Source organism: Pseudoliparis swirei, chromosome 4 (genome assembly GCF_029220125.1).
Source record: "Pseudoliparis swirei isolate HS2019 ecotype Mariana Trench chromosome 4, NWPU_hadal_v1, whole genome shotgun sequence".
Taxonomy (NCBI): Eukaryota; Metazoa; Chordata; class Actinopteri; order Perciformes; family Liparidae; genus Pseudoliparis; species Pseudoliparis swirei.
Genome location: NC_079391.1, coordinates 20895339 through 20920581, shown reverse-complemented (window position 1 = coordinate 20920581; position 25243 = coordinate 20895339). Strand labels below are relative to the sequence as shown.

The 25243-nt window shown below is 41.6% G+C and overlaps 1 protein-coding gene across 3 annotated transcripts in view; it reads left to right on the top strand.

Moving 5' to 3' along the window:
- Nucleotides 1-25243, top strand: part of ntrk3b (neurotrophic tyrosine kinase, receptor, type 3b) — a 164496-nt gene that overhangs the window by 2758 nt on the left and 136495 nt on the right. For all 3 annotated transcript variants that reach the window (XM_056413123.1, XM_056413122.1, XM_056413124.1), the window contains exon 2: nucleotides 23220-23294. In XM_056413123.1, the coding sequence (XP_056269098.1) occupies nucleotides 23220-23294 (75 nt within the window). The remainder of the gene's footprint in view (nucleotides 1-23219; nucleotides 23295-25243) is intronic.

Here is a 25243-nt window from a genome sequence, read left to right as displayed (position 1 = left end):
ACCCCCTCCTCATTTCCTCTGCTCTTGAGTACATCTTTCCATCCTTCCATTCGTCTGTTAATCCGTTCATCCATTCATTCCATGTGTTAATCAACACGTATGCGTTCGCTGTCAACGATGAGGTGTTAAATCCATCTGTGAGCGTTAGCAGAAGCAACCTCTTTAAATAGTTGCCATTTTCGACAGTAATATGACAATAAAACAGCCGTATAATGTAATATGGCAGTAATTATTTTACAGGGACTCATCTTTAATGAAGTCGCTGTTCACATAAAAATAGAAAATGTTCTTCAGTGTGTGATATATATATATATATATATATATATATATATATATATAGCATATTCAGCACACCAAAAGATATGTGCTCAAACACAAAACTTAAGTACAAGCTGAATGTTGTACACATGTCCAAAGAATATGAGGATATTTCATGAATGTGTTCCACTTATCTCCACTTCTGGCCACAGAAAATAAATATGATATAAGTTTGATATAAGTTTATCAATATATGTGGTTTGTCAGCTATGTATAGCCCCTCCCAACCCCTCTCGACATCTCTAAAAACACAAGCTGTGCTCTTTGAATCATATTTTCTAGTTCAGTTACCTTGTTAAGTCCTTCTTGACTAATACACATGAGAGGAGCCACGATTGGCTGTTGTGATGTGATTGGCTGTTGTGACGTCTTGAGCGAAGGTTTGGCGCGAGCACAGAGAACAGTCAGTGAGTTTACATGATGGTATAATTCGAATCTTGCTTTAGTCGGACTATGCTATCTTTTGGGGGATCCGCTGTTATCCCAATATACATGGCAGTGAGTAATTCGAATCATTGGCCGAAAGCATGTCATATCCGATACGATAGGCGGCGCTGTTTTCATTACAACTCGTGGTGATACAGCAATTTCCGCTTGACCTCTTCACCACCACCAACAACAACAACAACAACATCAACATTTCGAGAAAGAACCATGAACTTTAGTATGTTCAACTCCTTCAATACATGAAGCATAAATTCTGTCTGCTCTTCGGTCCAGAAATGTGTGGTGGCTCTTGTGTTCTCCATAGCGTTGTTTGCAGCGCCGCCGCTCCCATAACGCGCACGACGCGCTGCGCGTAGGGCACCAAGTCCTGAGGGGGCTCCACAAAATAGGCAACTAATAAAATCCTCATAGTTATAATAATTATAATGCCGATATTATTTCAGTCTAGAAATATTAGGCGCCTTTTAGGCATGTATATCACAAAACAGGCAGAACAAGAGATATATTTAATCGCTCAGCACCCCCGTTAACACTTCTCGGGTCGCATCGCTCTGCCGTGATGCGCGCCGACACATCCGCGCACACAGACCCTATCTCAGGGGGCATCATGAGGAGTTATGCTTAGGGCACCAACATGGTTAGCAGCGGGACTGGTAATTTGTTTGTTTTCTGCCGGCCAGGCTGCCGGCAGTGACAACTTATCGTCTCTTTCGACTTCCGGGTCACGACATGGGAGGGAGAGAGGGAGGAGGGCAGCGGGATCTGGAGCATGCGCAAAGACGCAAAGTCCAGTTCCGAATCGAATTCAGAGTTACATGCCGCGAGAGTCGAATTATCAACCGGATCGGACCGAGCTATCCAGGGGTGTTAATCGGACCGAAGTCGGACCGCACATAGTCCGACTAAGGTGTTTACATGAAACGGATAACTCGATTTCAGTCCGACTAAGCCAATAATTCGATTGCATGTAAACGCACTGAGTGTGAAAGCATATATGCGTCCGGCTCTGCGCATACACGGCATTCTGTGGTGGAGCTATACATCCAAGTGAATAATAAACACATTGTTTTGAGTCTGTAAAGATGCAACTCCATGATTTAATCATGAAACTAATAGCATCGTAAAATTACACCCAGCTGTCTGAAGACGATTCATCCTCTGGGGGCCACGGCAAATCACTTCAAAATTATATCCTGTGACCTACAGATTCTGCATTCTTATGGAGATATATCGGTTAAACAGATTATGGGAGCGCTCTGAAAAAAATTGTCTTGTGATGCTATTTGATTTTGGCTGAAACACTCATTAGAAGGTATTGCTTTCTCTACATTGGGATGTTAAAATCCAATGTCCTCCATCTGTCTTTGAAAAGAGAATGTTTTTCTATTAGGGTCAAAGATTTCAAAGTATTTCTTCAATCAAAGAGATTTATGTGGACTGGTAAAATTGCCATCTGTTCATCTGCAAACAAACTTCAGACTTCCACAATCTGGAATGGTTCAGTGGTTAAATATTTTTTTTTCCTGCTCTGTCAAATGCGGCTTGACGTTAATTGTTTGCTACCTATAACATCTTCGATCATCCAGTTAATAAAAGTCAGTGTCATCTTATTTCCTAGGATTCAAGATATCCTTTAGAAATGCATCGTGATGTGAGGTTCATCGTGATTGATCTCGTGTAGAATTAATCTTGAAAGTCAGATTTTGGAGACGTGGCTCAATGCCAGCCTCCTCTGCTCCCTCAAAAAGTAGTTTGAGAAGTTCTTTCACTCAGATTTTTACATTTTCTTCAATGGCTCGGGCTCTGCTTGAAACTATCGATCTGTGGACACCTTCAGATACCATTTCATACAACACTGACGCTGCCAGAGAAACCAGATTTACACATGAAGGTTTCCAAGGGCCGCTTATTGGTGACTTGTGTGGGCTGCGAGTTTCCCCTGGCTCAGACGCGGAGCCTTACTGCAACACTTAAAGCTACAGTTCGTAGCATCGAGGCGGATTTATTGGTAGTATCGGATTTAATATAAAATACTCCCCCCCCCAAGTAATCCCCTGAAAATATAGTTTTGGTAAACTGAGAGTGAGCAGTTTATATATCCAAACAGAGCGGCTCTCTACGGTAGCCCACAACGGACAAAGTAATTACTGGCTGGAGATAGGGTTGTTCTTGTTCTCCGACCTACATGCTTGGCATATGGGAGAAGTTTCACTTAGTTGCAATCTATAAACTCACCACTAGATGCTGCCAAATCCAACACACTGTCCCTTTAAATGCTTTTCTCGCCGTAGTAAAGCTCCTGTGCACCCTACATAAGAGTGCGAATGTGGTCAAGGTAGTTTAGTTAAGTTAATTTGCATAATAAAAAAGAAATACACTAAACATTGTGGTGATAAATAATATCACAGAGCAGGAAGAGGCAGAAAACCCACTGGGCTTATCTGAAGCCTCCACCTAAATAATGTTAAAATGCCCCAGGATTGTAAACAACACAAAATGAAGATCCATAATCAGCTTCAATTCCACACATCTGCTATTTAACGGCTCCTGAATGGTAATTGATAAGTTAACGCCCCGTTAAACTGAGACTCTATGCTGAAGTGACCCCACAATGAAAACAATCTTTTCAACATTTGGATCACGTATTAAGAGGGACACTCTGGCATAGTATTGCATCTCCATAAAGTCGGGGACAAATACATAATGATGGTTGAACCCGAAGCAGTGCAGCCTGAGACCTCGTGAATTTTATTTTTTATTTCCCATGATGCAGCTCTCATTGCTTTCTATTAGACCCTCCATTCTTGCCTTTCAAACTTACACCTCCAGTTTGGGACAGACCATGACATCACCAGGGTTAATTCCTTAAATCTTTGTCTCAACTTCTACAGGCTGGTTAGTAAACGGATTGACCCTTTTTAAAAATAAAATTAAAATGCGTCATAAAATAAAAGTGTGTGGCATTCGTCCTTGATCTGATACATGCCACAAAATGCCGAAACACTTTTTGGACATTTGATTATGTAATCTAGTTTAATTGGCAATAAACAGATTTGCAGTCTGTGGGCATTTCAGAGATTCAGATTAATATGTTTTGGGAAATTAACTGACAACTTCCATGGTTTCATGCCCAGTCAGCAGGAACCCGGTCAAAGTTTAGTTTGGCCCCCTAATCTCGGATGTTAGATGGATGTACAGATTGGAATGTGCCCGCCCCCTCTTCCCCCCTCCATCCACAAGCACTCACACACTTTGAGTCTGACTGCAACACTCCCACCTCCGCGGCCTCACTGCCAGTTTATGTGTTTATTCCCCCACCTCCTCCTGTTCTTTATCCACGTCTTTGTCTTTGTTCTCTTCTCTCCGCCGGTGACGTTTTTTTAAAAGTCTGGGTTTCTGATGCCCAGCTCACCTGTATCGGTTTAGCGTCTTGATTTAGTTTTCTTTGTCACCTTGATGTTTCTCTCTGTCGTTGTCTTTGCTCTTTGAGTTTTTTTCGGCAGTGAGTATCATTTGAAGGCACACATACAGTAAATTACACTTACACCTCACCTCTGTTATCGGCTCTGCCTCACACCAAGATTCGGATACCTGCTTTCATATCTCAGCACAAGGAACACAGACATGTTCTAATGCGACATGCTCCACTGTTGGTTGTTATTATTACGTTTGATTAGTGCCGATACGAGACCCTGAAACCAAACACGTTCTTGATTTATCACTTTGAGAACAAAGAAACCATTTTTTAAATCTTTTTACAAGCAAATCAATCTTCTCAAATGGTGAATGTCTAAATAGAAGTTTGCTTGAATCACATAATTACATCTCAAACAGGCACATCTTTTTATTTGATATCACTAACTGGAATCTGACCGGATACAACCTTTAGTGTTTGATATTAAAAATAAATAATTATATTGTTGATATTGAGTTTTGTTAATCTGCTTTATTTTCTTCTTCTTTAGAAGACACAAATTCAATAATAATGACTTGCAAATGGTTTGGTTAGAAGCAGCAGTATTTACTGTTTTGGCAACACAATTGACTACTACCATTTCGAAAACTATTTAGAAATGCAGGATGGATGCGGCAGGATGTGTTTTTATGGCTATAACAGTCAATCAAATAACTTTTTTAAAGACTTAAAACCTTTAGATTTTTGTTCTACATATAAACGGCATGTAAACACAGCTCAACAAAATAGTTTAAAACTGGGAATAGGTAAAAAAGATAAAAAGAAATCTGGCTAGTCAGTTCACGCCGACAAGTCTTTGATTCTCTGCGCTATTGATGCATTTTGGAAAACAATTAATTATTTACAATATTTTTTTGCTTTAATAAGTTTCAAATATTTTGGTAAGAAGCAGCAGAATAAATGATGGAGTGTTTTTTTCTGCTCATCCAGCCCCGAACACTATTTCAAAGAAGTACAGAAGCTACAATGCTTGCTAAAGCATTTTGAATGTCCGCCTTTGTTAGTTTCATGATAGCAATAGCCAGATTTATTAATTTGTGTCTCTTCGGTGGCTATAAAAATGATTTTGAAATGAAAGCGCCTTGTCTTTCGGGGTTCAGGTGGCCGTGATATCCTGTCGCCACGGATGCCATCTAAGCGCCCATGACGGAGTTGCCAAATGCCCAGACCTGCCAGTCGGGGTCCTTACCACATGGACCCCCTGCCGCCTCCGCATTGCGGGGCTCACCCCAGGCGCTGTGCGACGGGCTCTTCTCTGATAAGCATATCATCAAGTTTGCATGAGCTTGTCTTTGTGGAAAGTAGGTCACGGCTGCCATCTGAGAATTAGCACGAGCGGCGTGTTTCTTTTTCACACCGTGAGAAGACTTTCGCCCATTCCCCCCCCCCCCCCCTCGCCGCATCTGCAGGCTGCCCTCACACCTTAAAAGATGCATGCTAATGAGCACAGACACACACACACACACACACACACACACACACTTTAACAATCAAAAGTTGCATTGAGGATGGAGGGGGTTAAGAAAGATACTGAAGGCTCTGCTGATTCTCCCAGGATTAGAAGAACCCTTTAAAGCCTGGCAGTGGCGTTCCAGGGGCTCTGTTGAGCTTCTGCTTTCATACTGTAGATCACGAGTCAGTGGGCAACACTTTATCGTGTCAAATTTGTGAGATTGAAGGGAACGGAAGAAAATAATCATGTATCCATCTATTTGAACCTTAATTTTTTCACATGGCATGAAGAAAGAGCACAAAAATGAACCCTCGTAAAATGTGTCCCTCATGCATAATCCATCAATTTACATTAATGGACATGGATATTGGTGCTATGTGATTGCTCAGCAGTACGAGGAACACTTATCAAGGACTTGCTGCAGTTAGATATCTGAAGGTTTTTCTGAGGGTTGATTACAGATACCATGTTTAAACATGGTGTGTTTAAGCTCAGTGAAGCCACACAGAGCAGCATCACAGCGAATTCCTTCCTCTGCTCCTGTCTCCTTTATAATGCGCGATGGCGGTGGTTTGGAAACTCTCTTTTTTTTCAAACATAAGTCTCCATGTATTATCAAGTAGGAGGAGTCACCCCGCTGTGCTCCATGTCAGCACTGACTGGCAGAGCCGTGTGAATAATAAACCTCCCTCCGTTCGCGCTGAGCTTTGTCCATGTTCTCTTACGTGCCGCACATGTTGATGGATGCTATTTCCACGGCGATCTCTTTCTTCTCTTTTTGTGAAGAACTAAACGCTTATTATTTGTTCATTTATGTGCACCTGACCTCCTGCATTGGCCATAATTGCCTGCAGCAAAATCTCGCTTCAACATGTTTCAGTGTGACCCCGGATGGCTTCAATTCAGGATCACTTGGGGGATGGAGCTTATCTCATCTTTGCACAAGATTATTCCTATTCCCTTTCTTAATAGATTAATCATTTTCATAGCCATGGCGTTTTGGTTTTGTGTTTTTGGCCTTTCTGTGTCTTCGACAAGGCGGAGCGGCGCATTAGGCGCAGTAAGCTGCCCTCTCCTGCCATGATCCGTCCATCAGCTTCCCATCCGTACGAATGAGTGAATTCCCTTTAATGCAATGTTTGAGCTGATGTTTGGGCCGTAAACACTCAGAATGAATGGCTCTACCTGGCGATTTAACTGCGACCGCCAACATCATCAGCAGTGAGGACAGGATAAAGCATCGCAGCACAAATGCACCTTTTTATATATATAGTCCCTGAGCAGCCTCTATTTATTGATTGCCTCAGATGCTCTGATATCTGTATTTGCTTCATTCTGTAGCCTATTGGTGCGTATTGCACTACATCAAAACATTATGGACCTGGCAGGCCATTCAGCCATACTCACCCATCATTCTCAGTGAGCCGAGGACTCTCAGTGGCAGCAGTCAAGAGCACCAGGAGGGTTTTTTAAGACACAGTCAGCTATGTGTGGAGGCAGATGAGAACACATTAAAGTAAATGGTCCACCGGGACCCAACTCTCCTTCCTCTACTGGCTCCCCTGTTGGCGCAATGACCTTGCTACTCCAGTCAGAACATCCCAGTCCATCTTCCTTCATAGGCTGAGCAACTCATCTTTTTAAAAAGTACCTGACATCACCCTCACTTCCAGCTGATATATCAATCCTCCTATATGCCCTTTCCTTAAAGTTGGCCATTATTTATCATATCCCAAGCAATTTGGAATTTGAACGATTGGTTTTACAAACTCTTCAAAACCATGACTCTCCATGCGCACCCCACCCTCCCGTACCCACACATACACACTTCATATACAGAGCTGCCAACTCTCACGGTTTGACCGTGTGACACACGCTTTTGCATGTTTTCACACGCTCTCACGCCACACAACCAATTTCTCACGGCAAAAGAAATTCTGATTTTGGGCCGAGGCGCGTTGGTTCCTTTTCAAACTCCGCGACGATAGATGGCGCTAAGGAGCGCATCTGTAAACCTATTCGCTGCATAGACATCCTATTTACCCCAAAGAGTCCCGGAGTCAGCAACAGAAGAAGATTTTCAAACAGACACAACGAGCAGAGACTACAGTGTGTTAATGCAGGGCTCTCGTGTCACGCATTTCGGTCTTACGTCACGCACTCCCGCCACACATCGTATTTCTCACGCTGAAAAAACTCTCTGCTATTTAATGTTTTAATGTGCCGCAGCACGCAAACATGAGCCGCGCTGCCCTCACCGTGGAGGAATCAAGCGCTCCCCTGGAGTTCTGCTGTGAGGTCCCACTTATCAGCCAATCAAAAAAAAGAAATGGGCTACACAATAGCCAATCAGAAAATAACCTATCTGGGTAAGATTTAATCCAGCAACCAATGAAAATAAAGCATCCTGGATAGATATGTCACTCTTGCCCATCTTCAAAACTTAAGAGCCCTGTTAATGACATGTGGTTCAATTAAGTACTCACTCTCTTAAACTTTATATCTTGAAATAATTCGGTGTGTTTGTGCGTGTGATTTTGTGTGGTGATGTAAACTCAGCTGTCATAACAAGCAGCAGGAGAGCATCTTGTTAACCTCTTGGTATCCTGCATGCTCAACACATCAGAGCATTGATTGTTAAGGCTGCCCACATAGCATTTATCACTTTATTTACAGGCCTAGGAAAAGGACCTTCTCAAAAAATTTCCAAACAGCACTTTGAACAAGTAAGATGTATTATAAAGAATTTAACATAAAGACAGGACATTTGTGCAATAGAATTAGGCATGTTTTTGTAAATGACAGTAGAGTTATTAAAAAACATTTTAATTCTTTACGGTAGCAAAGATGTCTCGTAAAAGACCTTTGCCAGGCCAGAATGCAGGGTACAACATGGGTACAACGCCACATTAATTCAAATGTCCTGATATTATACCCACCAACGTGTGTGGCTGCGTGCGCGGCAAAATGTTGGTCACCCCCGACAAAATCTCACTCCAAGGTTTTTTGAAAAGTTGGCAGCTCTGCATATATGCCACATGACATGACTGATATCTATAATAGGAGATATGTGTCTGTCCAAGCCAACAGCCTTAAGCTCTTGATGTATAAAACATCAGCTCTTTTGTGTCCATCGCTATCTGCAAACTAGCTCATTCGCCTCTTGCCGAGAGTAAGATGAGGACATCGATATCGTTCTTGTATCCGTCTGCTAAACGTGAAGCTACAGGTCAGCAGCACAAAGACTGCAAACAGAATAGCATGTTAATTAGTTAGCTTTAGAGTGGTTGGTGGATGGATTGTGTTAATCTTCTGACAGAGCAGGGCTAGCTGGTATCCCCTGCTACAAGTCTTTATGCTAAGCTACGCTAGCCCACTGTTTCTATATTTAGAAAACATATATGTGTGGTATCAATCTTCTCGTGTTACTCCTGCCAAGAAAGCAAATAGGTGCATTTCCTGTCCAACTGACATATGGTAATTGGTTAAATGTGCTTCTTTAAAACTAGCTTCTATATTAGGTTGTCAATGACACAAAGCATGCACATGTGACGTCCATTCATCCTGCTTTTCCTTTATATTGCTGGTTGCTTGAAGTATTCACTGTCTTTGCTGGTGAAATTAAGGTGTCTTGTTTTAAGATGTCTCCTGAGCTTACTTAGAATTATTGTTGCATTAGATATGTTAGGCACATGAGGTACAGCTAGCATCCCTTCTCCACAAAAGTAACTTTTAGTGTGATTTGAGTTGACTTTTTATTTATTTGGTGAAATGTTACTAAAAAATAATAGTTATAATTATGGAAAGGGTGTTTTTTAAAATTGATTTAATGTTTGGGTTTAGGTATTCAGATGCATTCCAAAAATATAAATGCAATTGGGAGAGTGAGCATTGTTTATGAGGCTGTATGGACACATTTTTGCAGCTGCTGCTATGACACAGATGTTCTTTAGGGATGAAGGAGGCTGTGAAAGCAAAGGCTTCAACATGAAGACGTGTGTCGGAATCTTTAGAAATAATTAGCTATTAGTTGTTTGCGACATGCGGTGTTTGCATTAACAGTTGTTGTAAAGTTAAAAAAAATCCCCACACAAGTTATTAATGTGGTCCAAATTTAATCATAGTATGTTTTTTCGCATTCATTCTATTTCCTTTTTTTCTCTTTACAAACAATACAAACAATGACTTTGAAAACACTTCTGTGAACAATTTCACTATTTCTAAATCACTAAGAGACACACTTCTGGCCAACGTTGACCTCATACAGCCAGAATCAGGACACGGGAGATTTCAGCACATTTCATCATCCCATATTTCATGCACTGCATGAATTTAGTTTGTAATTCATTATTCACATGAGGTCCCCACATAATGTGAGTCAATGTCAACAGAGTCAACAGGGCTAAACAACAACAACAACATCCATGAGTGCATATATTACTGGTCGGAGTGACACCTTTGGTAGTTAAACTAATCCGGTGCTTTGGTTAAATTATCCTCCAGGTGGAACCGGCATCTCTTATTTTTAAAGACTGTGATTGAAAAACTATCTGGCATGTCATCCATGGGACGTGACTTGTGGCGGCAGCTGCCCACATTTGATACCGGGAACTGGAAAGGCTTCTTATTTCCAGAGGAAGCAATCACCTGTCGAGCATCACTCATGTGTTTCTTGTTACTGGAAAGATGAACGTGTTCCCCTCAGGTTATTTCAGAGAGGACACAGTAGGAGTGACAGGGATTGGATGCTCAGTAATATACAGATTTCATGAGCGGCTCAAGTGAATTGTTTTAGAGCCTGAACATTATTTTTCTGAAATAAATATTCCACATATACAATATAAAATAAGTGCGGACAAGCCCCCCAGATTGATAGTCATACAAAAAGTTGTTTTGTGTTTTTCTTTTGTTTTTTGGTCTTATAGTGGTCGTTTATTCGTCTTTTTAGTTGTTTTGTATCATTGTCATATTTTTGCGTCCCTTTGTCGCCATTTTGCACTTTTATGTTGTTATTTTGCAAAATATAAAAAGTACACATTGCATTTTCATATTCATGTGCGTTTTCATAGTACGATATAAAGTGGAACAGGTGGAGGGGTTGGAGATAAAATACAGCTTGATGAATTTGATCTAATTGTGAGCATGAGTTGTTATATCAGCTGTTAATCACCGACAATTGCAGTCTACCAAAAAAATTAAATACTCCTTTCTCTATTCAGTTTAGCAAAAAATCTCAATGATCACCTCTTTGATGTGAAATAAAAACTAGAACACACACAGTCTTTAATCCTTATTTTTTTAAGGACATAATAGTAGGTTTTTTATAATTTTTTTTGCTCATCATTAAACACCTCGGTGTGTTTTACTCCCCGAAACAAGACACCTTCACTCACTGTCAACCCTGTTATCAGTGTCGGTGTTCTTGCAGGAAAAAAAAGCCAAAACATTGTTATTTTTGACACCTGGCTAAATATCACCGCGGCTGAGTCCTATTCCAGCTGTGAGCCTGGTTCCTTTGCGGCATGTGTAATTTCCTCCTGTCAGACCCCTTCGTCAACACGGAAATGCTAATTTCTCCCGAGCTCTAATTAGCAGAAGGAGTCAGGTGGAGAAGTGTCACACACATGATTCAGCTTAACCTTTTGCTTTGATTTCCCTCAAGCCTTGTTTCTGGCATTCACAGGAAAACAACTCTGTTTGCCCCTGTGGCTCTGAAGCTATGTCGTCTCAATCTGTATCAAGTTTGAAGCTCTTCCCCGGCTTCAAGTATATATCCTTCTACATATTTATAACCGTACGTCAAATTATTACGTGGTTGAAGTGTCCTCATGCTTTTCGGGGTCGGCTGGATGGGGCACGGGTTCTCCTCTCATCCCAGGCCTGCAATTAATGATTGATTCGTCATGAACGGATGTATTGTAGGGAGAATTTGAAAAGCATTGTCACTAAATATAATATCGAGGTTTCTGTCTGCCGATATGGTTGGAAATAATGTGTACCTTGCGGGGGTGCACTACAGCCACTGACATGCAGAATCACACATTTCTTGCATCATTACTTATATTTCCTGCATCTGTTATGTGATTATGTAAGAGGAGGGGGAAAAAAGCTCCCGTTGCACCAGATGTCCAGTCGGCACTTGCTGTAGATGTTGTCATTGGTCCACCTGAAATACAGACAAATATTACATATTCAGCTTACTTTTAATCATTTCTTTGCAAAGCTTTGCAGCCAGTCGGTGCCATCATCATCATCATCATCATCATCATCAGCAGCAGCAGCAGCATGTCAGTGTATAATCAGTGAACGTTGGGGTGTTCTCTTGCCCCACGGTTCAAAGCAGGTAGGTATACACTGACAGTGTGTGTTCTGAGAAATAAAGTCCGCCAACCTTTAAATATCAGGCTGTCTTCAAAATGCTGAAATTTACATTTAATAATAGCTTTGAGTTTACTGCCAGTCTCAGTGTTGCTGCATTATGTTGTCTGACTCCGTACCACCCTAAACAAGGAAGTCCAATTCACTTTTGAGCTGGGCTTTCAACAAGAAACAATTATGATGTCAATATGAATCGATTATACTCCTCAGGGATACAAGACTACGTTTTGGCTGCAAATGTAGGCGGTGAACATAAATGGAGTGAGTTTTTAAAATAATCCGCAGTAAAGCAATCATAGCATCACAGACCTGTTACAAAGAGGTCAGTCAGAGGTCAGAGAATCTAGACAGCAAAGGGTGATAAAACAAAATGCATGATAAAGAACTGTCACGTCGAGAAATGAAAAATTAACAGATCTATAAATGTCAGGTTTTACTTTTTTTGGTGTAAATTTGACCAGAATGCTGCGATGGAGTGCAGCGGAGTGTATCTCAGCCTAATCCCAGTAGTTACTTTCCCTCAGCTGATGGGACAGCCTGGACAAGGAAGCTGAGAGGCTGCTCATAGCTTTCATGTCCCTAAGAAGTGTCCAAATACATAAAATGGGACGCTCTCCAGGAGAAGAAGCCTTTATTGTAAGTGCACAGTGAAGCATTTAGCGAAAAAATGACAGTGGCTTAAATGTGTGGCTGCAAATTTGGCAGCTCTGAACATGACGTCATTGCTGAACCAGCTGAAATGCTTCTCGTCACACAACGATAAAAGTCAACCAAGCGGATGGGGATGTATCAGAAGTAGACGCATTGAGCTAATTTATCATGATTGTGATATTTGTCAAAAAAATCTCACAATAGAGATTCTTATCAGATGCTATTAAAGCTAATTATACTATTTATACTCGCACGATTAGGTAGATCCTTGAGGCTCACTTTCAGGACCGCGAAGTGATCGCAGCTTCAGATAGAGATCGTGGACACGAGCAGAATGCACACATTACGACATTAACGCCGCACCGACACACAAACGAGTCGGCTAGCAACGAGATGCAACGTTTTCAAAAGTGTCCCATCAGCCGGGCATCCGCCTGCTGGGAGAAGCAGTTGAGGAGCTGTCGCACTCACGAATACTTTCCTATCCAGAGTACATTTAACTGGTAATTGAGATGTGAGGGAACTACGGAGCAGAATGATCTTGTCTTTCAACGTTTGAAAAGATCACAACCGTCATCTTGACATGCTGGCAGGTGTCCCGTGCAAATCCATTTCTTGAGAAAAATAAAATAAATTATTCACATATTCTCCTCTCCACAATAACAGCCAGCCGCCGCTTTTGGGGGGGGGGGGGGGGGAAATGACTTTAAAACGAGGATGAACCCTGAGCTCGGCTAGTGAAATCAATCTCGTCACGGTGGGGGAACGGAGCGGTTCATTACCGGGAGGGCTGAGGAGCTCTCCGACCAGCCCTCTAATATCGCTGTGATCCCCTTCCCTTTTCTTACCTAATTGAATTCTCTAGGAGAGATGCCCCTCAGCTGCAGATTTATCATATCCTGAAATTGGAGGAGACTTGCTCCATGAAGGATGTGAGCGGAACATTTAATCCACTCCTGGTGCTGTAAACCGAGCTCCGCGGTCCCCTGCCAGCACTTGACTTTATTCCACAATGGACCACTGGCCTTCGTAGAGTGGAGTATTTATCCCGCATTGCCCAGGACGAACAGGAGTCACAGCAGGAGGTGCAAGCATACCGCATCAAATATGCTGCCTGCCATGTACAGTATGACCACCGCTCGCAGCAGATGGCATCGTCATCTATAATCAAAGCCCCTTAACCCTTGTGTTGCCTTCGGGTCATTTTGACCCGATTCAATATTTAACCCTCCTGTCGCCTTCGGGTCAATTTGACCCGATTCAATGTTTAATGTCGGTGTTCGAGTCAACAAACAAACATAAAGTACCTCACACTTAAACTTGGAAAACAATATTAATTCTAATAATTTTCTGGAGATTTTAATAGCTGGGGTCATATTGACCTCAAGGGTAAAATATGTTAGTAAATATAAAGGTAACAGGAGGGTTAAACATTGAATCGGGTCATATTGACCCGAAGGTGACAGGAGGGTGAAACATTGAATCGGGTCAAATTGACCCGAAGGCAACACAAGGGTTAAATGCAACTCACTTGGACCATATGCCTCTCTCTCTCTCTCTCTCCATCCAATCTCCCGTTCTCCTCCTAATTTGTTTCCTCCCCTTTCCTCCCTGCATTGTCGTGCTGGAAGGTTTTGACACCAAAGATAAGATAACCCGGAGGATTGTGTTTCAAAGCCACTTCATCAGGAAGGTGGTCTAACGTGGGACGCGGTGTCTTGTTGACATAAAGATGGAGTGCCGATAAGTAGGTGAATCATACAGAGGAGGCAGCTGTGGAGGACAGTTGCACACTTTAGAAATCTGCAGAGGGTTATTAAAATGACCAGATCCCATGACTCACCCTATAAGAAACTGTCTCTCATTATTATTATTTGAATCTACGCCAGGAAGATCCTGCAATCGTTTTCCTGTGTGGACGCTTCGTTCGTGAGTGAGTGAGCACCTCTGGGTCTGTCCGCGGCTAAGCCCGCGTTCTGCTGCGGCAAACTGCTTTATATGTTGGGCTGCCAGTTATGAATGCACGCTCAAGGATCTCTCCCGGTTGCGGCGACTCACTCTTTCCTCAAAACGCCTTGAATAGCCTGCTTTACTGCGCAGACTGTCTGCGGTCTCCTGACTCATTGCTCTTGGCCGGTAGGGGCAGCTAGTGATAACGTAGCAGAGTGCACCCGATCTATTTTACATTTGGAGCATATAGATCCCATCCTGGCTTCTCTTCTGTCCCATATATGTTATTTTAACTACCCTATTGTAACGTATATTATGGTGTGGTTTCCTATATCCTATCCTGTATGATTACCTTATTTATCATTTCCTTTCCTATTATATCCAAAGCCTCTTTATTCTCATCTATCATATCTAATCCTTTGCCCTATTATGTATCTTATCCTGTCCTATCCCATATATCATATTCAATCCTTTATTCTAAATCTCTCCTATCATTCCCATTTCCTTTCCTATCCTGTATTTAATGCTGTACAGTAGCCTCTCCTGCCCTATATTGTAGCTTATTCTATGCTATATTGTATACCATCATATCCTATTATATTTTCAGATAAATCCTACCCCATCCAATTATATATCCCATCCTATTTGTTCGCTCAACACATCATATCCTATCTCAGGGGTTGGCAACTTTAAATGGCGCCATGCAGTAGTTTAACCAACAGGTGCTCAAGGGACTTTTTGGGAATTGCTGATGTGCCAACTCATCGGCTTGCCAAGTTGCCTTTTTCACAGCCATTGGTAGTAATGTGTGGATTGATTCGGCGAGGGCACGCCCTTCTCTGCTTCAGATTGGCGAGGACTCGTTCTTTCTTTGCATAATTTATTAAATGTATTGTTGATGAATAAGATGGGTGAAAGGTTGGCAGGATTCATGACTTTAACTCAGACGTGTATGTGTTCATAAGGATGGCAGCCCTCTTGTATTGTGCTCCCATGTATCCTGATTATAGTACAAACATGTTTTAATTAAAACAATGATATGTTCCTCTGCACTTTGCCTACATGGATGATATAATAACAGATCTCGTGGATTTTTTACTTTTTATGTGGTGTCATAATTAAACTAAATGTTGATATAGCACATTGGTGCTAACAAGAAAATGAAAAAAAGGCACTTCATAAAAAAAAGTATTTTCCTATCTGGTCCTGTACTGCTCTGTATCTCCTCACTGTACAATTCCTTTCACAGTATTACCAGATATCTAACATTTATATTTATACTATATCTTTATAGTATGAGATTGTGTCTCGTGCGTGAGGAGAATTGCCAAGTTTGAAGGAGAGCCGACTCAATAATTATGCATGTCTCCAGATGGGATGGACTAAGTAAATTCCACATCTCCATGCTCCTCCATTTGCATGCAGTATATGGACTCTCTGGCAGAGATCCAATGCTCTTGGATCACTTATTTGATTAAACATAATCATGCTCAGTAGGACAGTGGAGCTCTAACAAGGAACAAGGGTTGAGGTAGAACTGCTGTCGGAGGCAGAAAGCCTCGTGAATCAGGCTCAGGATTGAATAGAAAGAGATTCCTCTGCTTCTCATAGTCAGAATCTATACCTGGAATCATAATCATCAGGATTCTATACATGTTTAAATGTGTTTCCTGTCTCATCTTACATTTGACATTTTCTCAGTGTTTTGTTCATTCACAAATGGTTTCACTCTATCAACCTTCCTTTTTGTGTTCGTTTCAACTATTATTCTCCTTCTACACATTGGTAACTGATGTCCCCTGAAATCATTCAGTATTTTGACTCAAATTAATCAAAATCGTTGGAACACCCGTTGATTTCACCAACCGATTCCAAAATGATTGATCCACTTATTTAAAACTAAATGAAATGCTTACATTCATCTTTTGTGAGCTTAAAGTTGCATCAAATAGCAGCTCTAGAGACAGCAATGTCAATGCTAAGTTTAAAACGGGTTACGTCGCCCCCAAGTGGCCAAACAATCCATCGCCGCTTCTTTCAATTGTTGATCGGCATTAATTCCAAAGCTGACTGATTTCTCGAGATGAATTTCTTCTTTTCTTCTTCTCAATGGCATGATTCAGGGCATTTCCATGGTGCAATGACAACTGTGGGTCGACAGTGTTGACGCACTCTGCTTGTTGCACAGCCGGAGGTATGAAGTGTTGGGAGGCAATATGCGTTTAGCAGATCCATCGCCTTCGGAGCCGCCGCTGAGGAACTCACCAATCCCGAGCGGATCATAGCTCGATGACTCTTGGCAAAATGGCACGCTAATTATTGTCATTTTCATTTTCGGCAGAAAGGCATGAGCTTAGTCATGTGTGAAGTGTTGATACCTTTCAGAGCGCAGACCAATGCTCCTGTGACATTTAGCGCTGCCAAATCTCTGCTGCGGATTGGCTGAGCCTGTAGAGAACAGTGCCATCCAGAGGCTTAGGTAGTTTCCCACCCGGGGCTGGATCGGCAAACCGGTGACACAGAACAGTCCGGGTTCAGCCGTGGGACGAACAATAAACAACAATACTCGTGGCTGATGGCTCTGCCACGGCTTCAGAGCAGCGTTGGCGCTAACGCATGCAGGACGTGAACAGAATGGTCCATTTATTGAAAGTTGTTTTCACTCTGCACAAAGAATAATTCAATCACTGGAGACTTTGATATGAATCATTAAGTTTCTGAATTTCATAGTTTATTATTTTCACATACACACACACACACACTCCATGACAACAGCCATGCGGCCATAGTACTGTCTAAAATATGCAAATCCCTGTTGACAAAATGAGTGATCAAACGTTAGACTTTATGTGTGTCTTGTCTAAACAATTGGAGCGAATAAAAACTTTTACTGGTATATTATGATTATAATGTGGAATAGAATATTATTGTCTTTTATCCTGATTTAAATTTTTTTTTTTTTTAAATCCACTACAGCATAAAATAATAGAGGTTTAATTCTAAGAATGTTAGAAAATAAGGACTCGAGTAAGGGTGCGTTTGAATGTAGAAAATAAGGAAGGAAAGCGAAGCTACCTATTCCTTATTCCACTTTATCCTTCATGTACACACCACCTGCTGTTTGAGTGCTCTTGCAAGGCACAAGAGCTTTTCAGTGTGTGTTGCTCTATCAGCACGAAGCAGGGCGGGGCACCAGCAATGCTCTCCGAAAAAAAAAAGTAAAGGTACAACGTTGGCTTTGTATGTTAACCCTGCCAGATGCTTTTTTATGATCAGATTTTGTCCAACAAATGGAAGGCGGATATCATTTCATAGGCCCATTCATTTAGGAAGGAGGCTGTGAATCTGATTGTGCTTGGATACAGGTAACAGTAGTGGGGTTGTCTCCGTGAGAAACCACATTGATTGTAATACGTACTTTCTATTTACAAGCTTTGAATGCCAAATGTCCCTGGGGATTTTTCTGATGATCAGTTCCAGCCTCCCAGTTGCAGGTAAATGTGAAAGGAAACAGCTCCTTTTTCTTTGCGTTTCATCATCGCTTCTTCCATCATTTTAATGCAAACACATCTTTACAAGGCAGCTTGCAAAAACGACAGCAAAAAAACAAACAGGTTATCTTATTGATGTGAGGGGTGTGCTTTAATCTAGAGGAGTGCCACTTCACCCCGCTCATCTGCACACTGAAGTGTTTGGGCTTGAGGAAACTGCTGCTCAGTAAACAGGAAGGGAGGCAGAATGTAGATCAATATCCTAGAAACACACCAGAGACATTGTATTTTATTAAAATTTTTCCCATTAAGGTGAGCATTATAGATCATCGCAACAGAGTCGTAAATCACAGGCAGCCAGCGGTATTGAGCGGAATCAGAGGAGATTACAGAGAAAGAGGAGATATTTTGTAGTTCGTGCTACTGGGAGCCTTGTGTATCGTGTCCTTATATTACCACATATTTCCACCGAGGGATTGGTTCAGTTTAAATGTGGCATCAAAATCATATTATGTTGATCACAACACAAACACCACATCTTCATGACATGGCTCACTGGATAATCTCCAGTTTCTAACCGTACTCCAGACCGAAGTCACGTTGGTTTTAAATGTTCCGCATCTCTATCGTCCCCTTCTGCCGTTTCATTGGAGCTGTAAAGTTGGAAGTGCCTTGCTAAAGGTCTCCTAGAATAACAGAAGCTCATCAATGGCAAAACTTCAATTTGAACCCGAAGCACATTTAAAAACCGGATCAATTATTGCAAATAAAAACCTAAACGATAGCAACGATCTTCTTATTAGCTTTTCATTAAGCTTTCTTCTCTTCTTTCGAATTCTGCCTTTGTACTGTAATTTGTTGTTTTCACCTATTAAGCCACGAACACCCCCACCCCCACCCCCACACACCCACACCCACACACACCCATCCATTATTTATGTTGCTCATATTCACAGGGGCTCAGAACAAGATAGCAGGTAGGGGTTCAGTGCGGTGCCCAGGGCAGCTTCAACACAACAGATGGCTGTTGCTGGGATCAAATCTGTCACTGTTTGGTTCCAGGGTGTTCTCCTCAAGCGCTGAGCCACACTGCCACCCAGTTCAGACTGTACTTTGTTGGAGGCCATTTTCGAAAGCAGATGGATGGTGGCTTTAATTCCGTGGGCTGGTATGCTATAGATAAAGCTATTAGAGCTGCCTGTACAATTTGTTCTGAGAGGAAAGTCCTTTTGGAAAACAGGATTGTTATGAACGACTTTGAAGAGAACAAATAATTAAAGACAGATAAGAGAGAAAAGGCAGAAATAAGAGACACATTCTAATCATGTTGTCAAGAGAAGAAAAAAAACCTCACATCCAAATCTTCTTCCTTCTGTATAGTATTCATTTTGACAAAGCAGCGATTTAAGATTACTGCACTGTGTCTCTCGTAAGCGCGGTGATGAGAACGTCGACTCGAATGCCCGTTTGAGCTTCTCCATTATTTTTCAAATTGTGTTGACTTTCATTCTGGTGCCATTTTTTATTTTGTGAATCATTCAAGGATGTGGGAATAACAGGGACATGGATTGAATGCCCCTGTATAGTCAAAGCATATTTGTTATTCATATCCATCTTTTCACGGCAGCCTGATTCACATGCATATTCAACATGCCGCGGACAATCAGACGCTCCGAGCAGACAACATGCTCGGGTCCGCGGGGAGGTTGTTCCCCGCTTTCTCTGTGCGGTTTGTTGACGGCAGCTTGATGGAAACGGGGATAGTGCAAGGCATAAAGCGGCGCTGCAAATGAAAATATTTTGTGCTGACATAAATTATATATATTTTTTCTTCTTTCCAATATCACACTATTGCATCAGTATCTTACGAGGGCATACAATATTGTTGAAACGATGTCCCACTGATGCAAGCCGATCATATTGCCTTTGTGTATTTAATCACTGTGGATGACACATTCCTGTTGAAACATTCCCAACGAGGACAGAAACATTATGAAGCTGTCAGCTGGTACAGTGCATCGAGTTAGCCTGAACAAGCATGGAGAAAAACAACTGCAAATATCTGAACAAGGTTCAGTGCACGTTAGCTCTTTCATTATAATGGAATTTTGTTGTGTCCTACTTGCCTATAATCTTTTTGTCATGTGCAATCTCCAGAGGACAAAGAAACGTGTCACGTTCAAGTGGTTCGAGCTCGATGTCTCTACATCACCAGTCACGTATGTCAGTAAGAAAAGCACTGAAGCTGAGATTAAGTTCAACCACTTCCACATTCATATTGTTCACCTTCGAAAAAGAACTAATGTTTTGATAGGATGAATCAATATTATTCCTCTTGTCAAACTAAATATCATGTGTGCTCACCTATGCTAGTTCCAACACATTTTAACCACTATGATATAATATCCGTCCATCAAACGATCGGAAACAATGGATAAGGGAAGCGCTACAGTCTACGCCTGCTTACTTATCGCTGAAATCCCTCTTGTAACTAGGCAGCCCTAAAATATTCTGTTTCACTGGGACTTTACATTCTGCACCGGAGCTTTGAGGCCACTGTTGAGAACTTTATTGCAGTTTTAGCTGAAATCCTGTAAAAAAAACATTTGGGCTTGTGTCATTTCCAGAGTTCCCCATGGTTGATACAAAACAAAACTCTCCTTTAATAAAAATCTATAGGAATTCTCAAAAAACGTGAAAAAAAGTTGATTGGATGTTTAATTATTTAAGCTTGCATGTGAGGTATAGCTGAGTCTTTTTCTAGATATTTAATACCGTAAACATGTTTCTTACTTTTTGTTCAAATATATTTTTATCCAGCTTTGAAATACTCTGCTTATTTCTTTGGCCCTCTCCTCTGGATTGCGTCATCTTCTTTTTATTTGCGAACCTTTTGTTAAGTGCTTAAATTTTGTCATGCCTGTATGTGAGGAACAGCATCCTTTAGAGGCCGGCCACATGGGTCTATGAGTTTAACTCAAAGTAAATGATGCACGGAGTGAACTTGTAAGTCCAGCTAGTTACAGAATGTGGCAATCGGTAGTTGTTAACAATTGTTACCTGCTTACATTTAGGTTTACTTGAGGCAAATTCAAGGTAATAACAAAATAGCTAGCCCCTGCCCTCAATTATTTGGACTTTAAATTGTCGTTCAGTATAACCTTGCCAGTGTTGCCAGTTTCATGGAAAGATAAGACTTTCCTCCCAGTCCTGGGGGGTAACAGTGAGGTCACAGAGTGAGCCAGGCCTAGCCTTACTTCATGCGTGAGATATCTGATCAAACAAACACATTTGAAAAGCTAATCGTAATTCATCGAGGCATTTAGGATAGATTGAAAAATTGTGAACAGATTGCAATCAGATCTGTGATCTGGTTGACAGAAACAAATGTGTTTTAGAGCCCCTTTACACCTGGCATTGAAATGCATTCTGGGTGCTATTGGTTAGCGCTTGACCACATGGAAGTGCAGGTGTAAATGCCCACTTAAACACAAATTAAAACACAATTGAATCCCTGTACAACATCTAAATACCCAATGCTAGAGTGGTCATTTTTTCCTCAAAATCAACCCAATGCAAAAACAGTGTTAGTCACAGGTTCACCCGCACACAACGGCATATGTCTGCATTGAGTTGATTGATTGATTGATTTATTTGTCGTTTGCCAGAGTACAGGTACAAAAGCATCGAAATTGCAAGAAAGGGTGGATGAAAGATTACAGCATAACATGAGGGAAGAAGGCGAGAAAAAAACACCAACCCCCCGACTATGCCCCGAGAGGGGTACAGTGTGGGAGCAGGAAAAAAACACCTTAGCACATAAGCACATACATTTTAGACATGACTTGCAACGAGTAGGAAGGGGGGAGGGGAGGTAATCCAACAACTGGGTGATCTACCATTGGAGTTGGTTGACGCAGACCATTTGGCAAATCCAAACTAAATTTCCTGTGACTCACATTACAACCCCAACTGCTGGTTTTATGGCAATAATCATAATTTTAGGACTCATTTACTGGAATAAAAAACTTTCTGAAACGACATTACTCGTGTTCTCTTACTGCTGACTGCTCCCACCGGCCAGCCCTTCTAAAAAGAAGAAGAAATATTGGCAACCCAGGAGCCAACAATAAAGTCATGCACGGCCGGGTTCCAGCAGTACTGTTCACGTTTGGCAGACCTGTATCCTCCTCCCCACCAAAGCAGGAGATGCACCCCAGGGGATTTAACAGACTGCGTTGTCGTTGAACACGAGAAATGCACAAGAGCCAAAATATGTGCAGCGGGAGCCGGTTTGCCAAAACCAATCGTGAGAATGTTATCCACCAGACAGTGGTTTGTCACAGAAATACAAACCGCTGTCTGGTTGCAGAACTGAGACTGAACAGGGAAGTGTGAGTGCAATCATAATCTTTCGGTTTATGTTGCATTATTACCATTGTTTTCTATTTGCATGCATCAAGATTCACGTGTCTCTATTTCTGCTGTCGCGCTGTCATGTAAACACGTCAATGTGTGTAGCGCCGGTGGTTCTGTCTGTGATATTAATTTGAAATCTGACATTTAGGATTAGGTTCCGCTTAGCATTTTAATACCCCCCCCCCCCCCCCCCCCATCTCCTCATTTCCACCGGCTTAATTGAAACCGGTGTGTCCTGCGTGTGTTGCCCATTTAATTTCCAAAACCACGACAATACAAACGCTCGTGGTCCTGAAGTGAATTTTAAGATGCCAGGACGGGGTTGGCCCCAGGGAGTCTAGTGAGAAGAAGTCATCTGCGGTATTTATTTGGTTATTTAGACCCCCACCCTTCAGAACCTGCCTCTTGGCAATTAAATCTATTCGAAGGCGGCATTAAGCACTCTTTCAGAACTGTTCCAATAATTGCTATTTAAATGGATATGGATTCAAAAAAGCACTGGTAACACGCAGCTAACTCGGGACAGACTTTTCCCCCATCACATCTCCCGGTTTGCTTTCCTTTCTCCCAACAGATGAGTGGGAGGAACTCTCATTTACTGTTCTCTTTTTCTCTCTTTCTCTCTCTTTGTCTGCAGACACATCGAGAACTGGACGGGACTGCAGACTCTGAGAGACGTCGACATGGAGCTGTACACCGGATTGCAGAGACTGTGAGTGTTAATGCCGATTTCTGTGCGGGGCGTTGATGAAGACACAGAACTGGAGCCTGTGCTGCTGTCATCTGCTTTGTTTACCGCACGGCAGTCAATGTGTTTTGTTTTTAGTCGTTTTTTGAGAGCAGTAATTCAGCTCAGAACACAAGTGGCTACAGCTGCGGCGTCAGTGGTTTTAGCGATGCCTCCCCGGATGTGACACAAACCACAAGCTAATACACAGAGATGAAGGTGGATTTATATCTTTATTACGGACAAACTAAATATGTTTTGAGAGCAAATTTCTCATTTGTAAGAAGAAATATAAAAACTGAGAATAAATGAAACTAGAGTTGTTAGTTGCAAATCCAAAATCTTTGCTAAAAAAAACAACTGTTGCTCTTAAAACGAGTGCATGCAGAATGTGGGGCTTCATGTCCACACAGCAGCCCTCCATGTCGTTCGTCAAAAAAGAGACTCCATGGCATAACAACATGAAAAAAGTAAAGTGCTGCTACATTTAAAATACTTTTGACAAAACAGAGCAATGTAACGTCAACGTTTTTTGAGCACCAATTTTGTATTTGCAGCCCAAAAATCTAGTTTCAAAAGCAAAACTAACACTTCATTTATTCTCAGTTTATATATTTTCAATTAGGCCTACAAATGAGAAATTTGCTCTCAAAATGTTTTTTTTGTTTGCGTAATAAAGACACAAATATACGTTCATATTAGTCAGGGGGAGGGGAGTGTGTGCTTCTGGTCCTGACACAAGCCGATGATTAAACAGGCTTTTAATTCTCGATAGTCGCACGCCGGTGGAACATCCCCTTCGCTTTGCTTAGCCACTGATCAAATAATGCTAAAAAGCAGCAAGGAAAACTGAATTAGGGGTTCCCTGATGTAGCGTATTTTTTTATTGTTTTATTTATCTCTTTTCACCCTCCTTTCCTGCCTTGCTGCCATTGACGAGCAGGCCCCATCCTTTACATTCCTCTCAACTCGCCACTCCTCCATCTGCCGCTGCCTCCGACCTCCCTCTTCCTTTTTTTCTCCTCTTTTCTTTCCCCGCTCTCTGCAGAGATCCGTATTTTCACTTGCCCTCCAAAAGTCAAAGCCTCTTCCCTGATCCCCTTGATCCCCCATCAGGGACGCCAAGTGCAATATCTCCAGCCACTGCTAAATTAGCATTTTTCTCATTACCCCCACCTCTCTCCCGCTGCCTTGTCTCGGAACCGCCGGCTCCTCCCCGGTTGGAGTCGGAGGCTTCCCAGGGAAGGCTGCTGCGTTGTGGAGCTGTTAGCGGAATGAAGGGACGAAGGGATTCACCTCCTTTTTTCTCTCCATTTGTCCTAATTCATATTTATTTGAGTCAAATAAAAAGGAACGCAATAATTGATTCAAATAAACATTGACTTGTTGAATATATTATTCAGCAGCACGCTTTCATCCCCTCAACTGTTTATTATTCATATATTCTAAAAGCACCACCATGGATGACCCGTGCCTTTCTACGAGTGTAGCCTTTAAGGCACTTTGTATGAGAATGTGAACATTCATATACAGGACTGTCTCAGAAAATTAGAATATTGTGATGAAGTTCTTTATTTTCTGTAATGCAATTAAAAAAACAAAAATGTCATGCATTCTGGATTCATTACAAATCAACTGAAATATTGCAAGCCTTTTATTCTTTTAATATTGCTGATTATGGCTTACAGCTTAAGAAAACTCTAAAATCCTATCTCATAAAATTTTAATATTTCCTCAGACCAAGTAAAAAAAAAGATTTATAACAGCTGAGTGTTTGTCAAGGCTCAGGAAACCCTTGCAGGTGTTTCGAGTTAATTAGACAATTCAAGTGATTTGTTTAATACCCTACTAGTATACTTTTTCATGATATTCTAATATTTAGAGATAGGATATTTGAGTTTTCTTAAGCTGTAAGCCATAATCAGCAATATTAA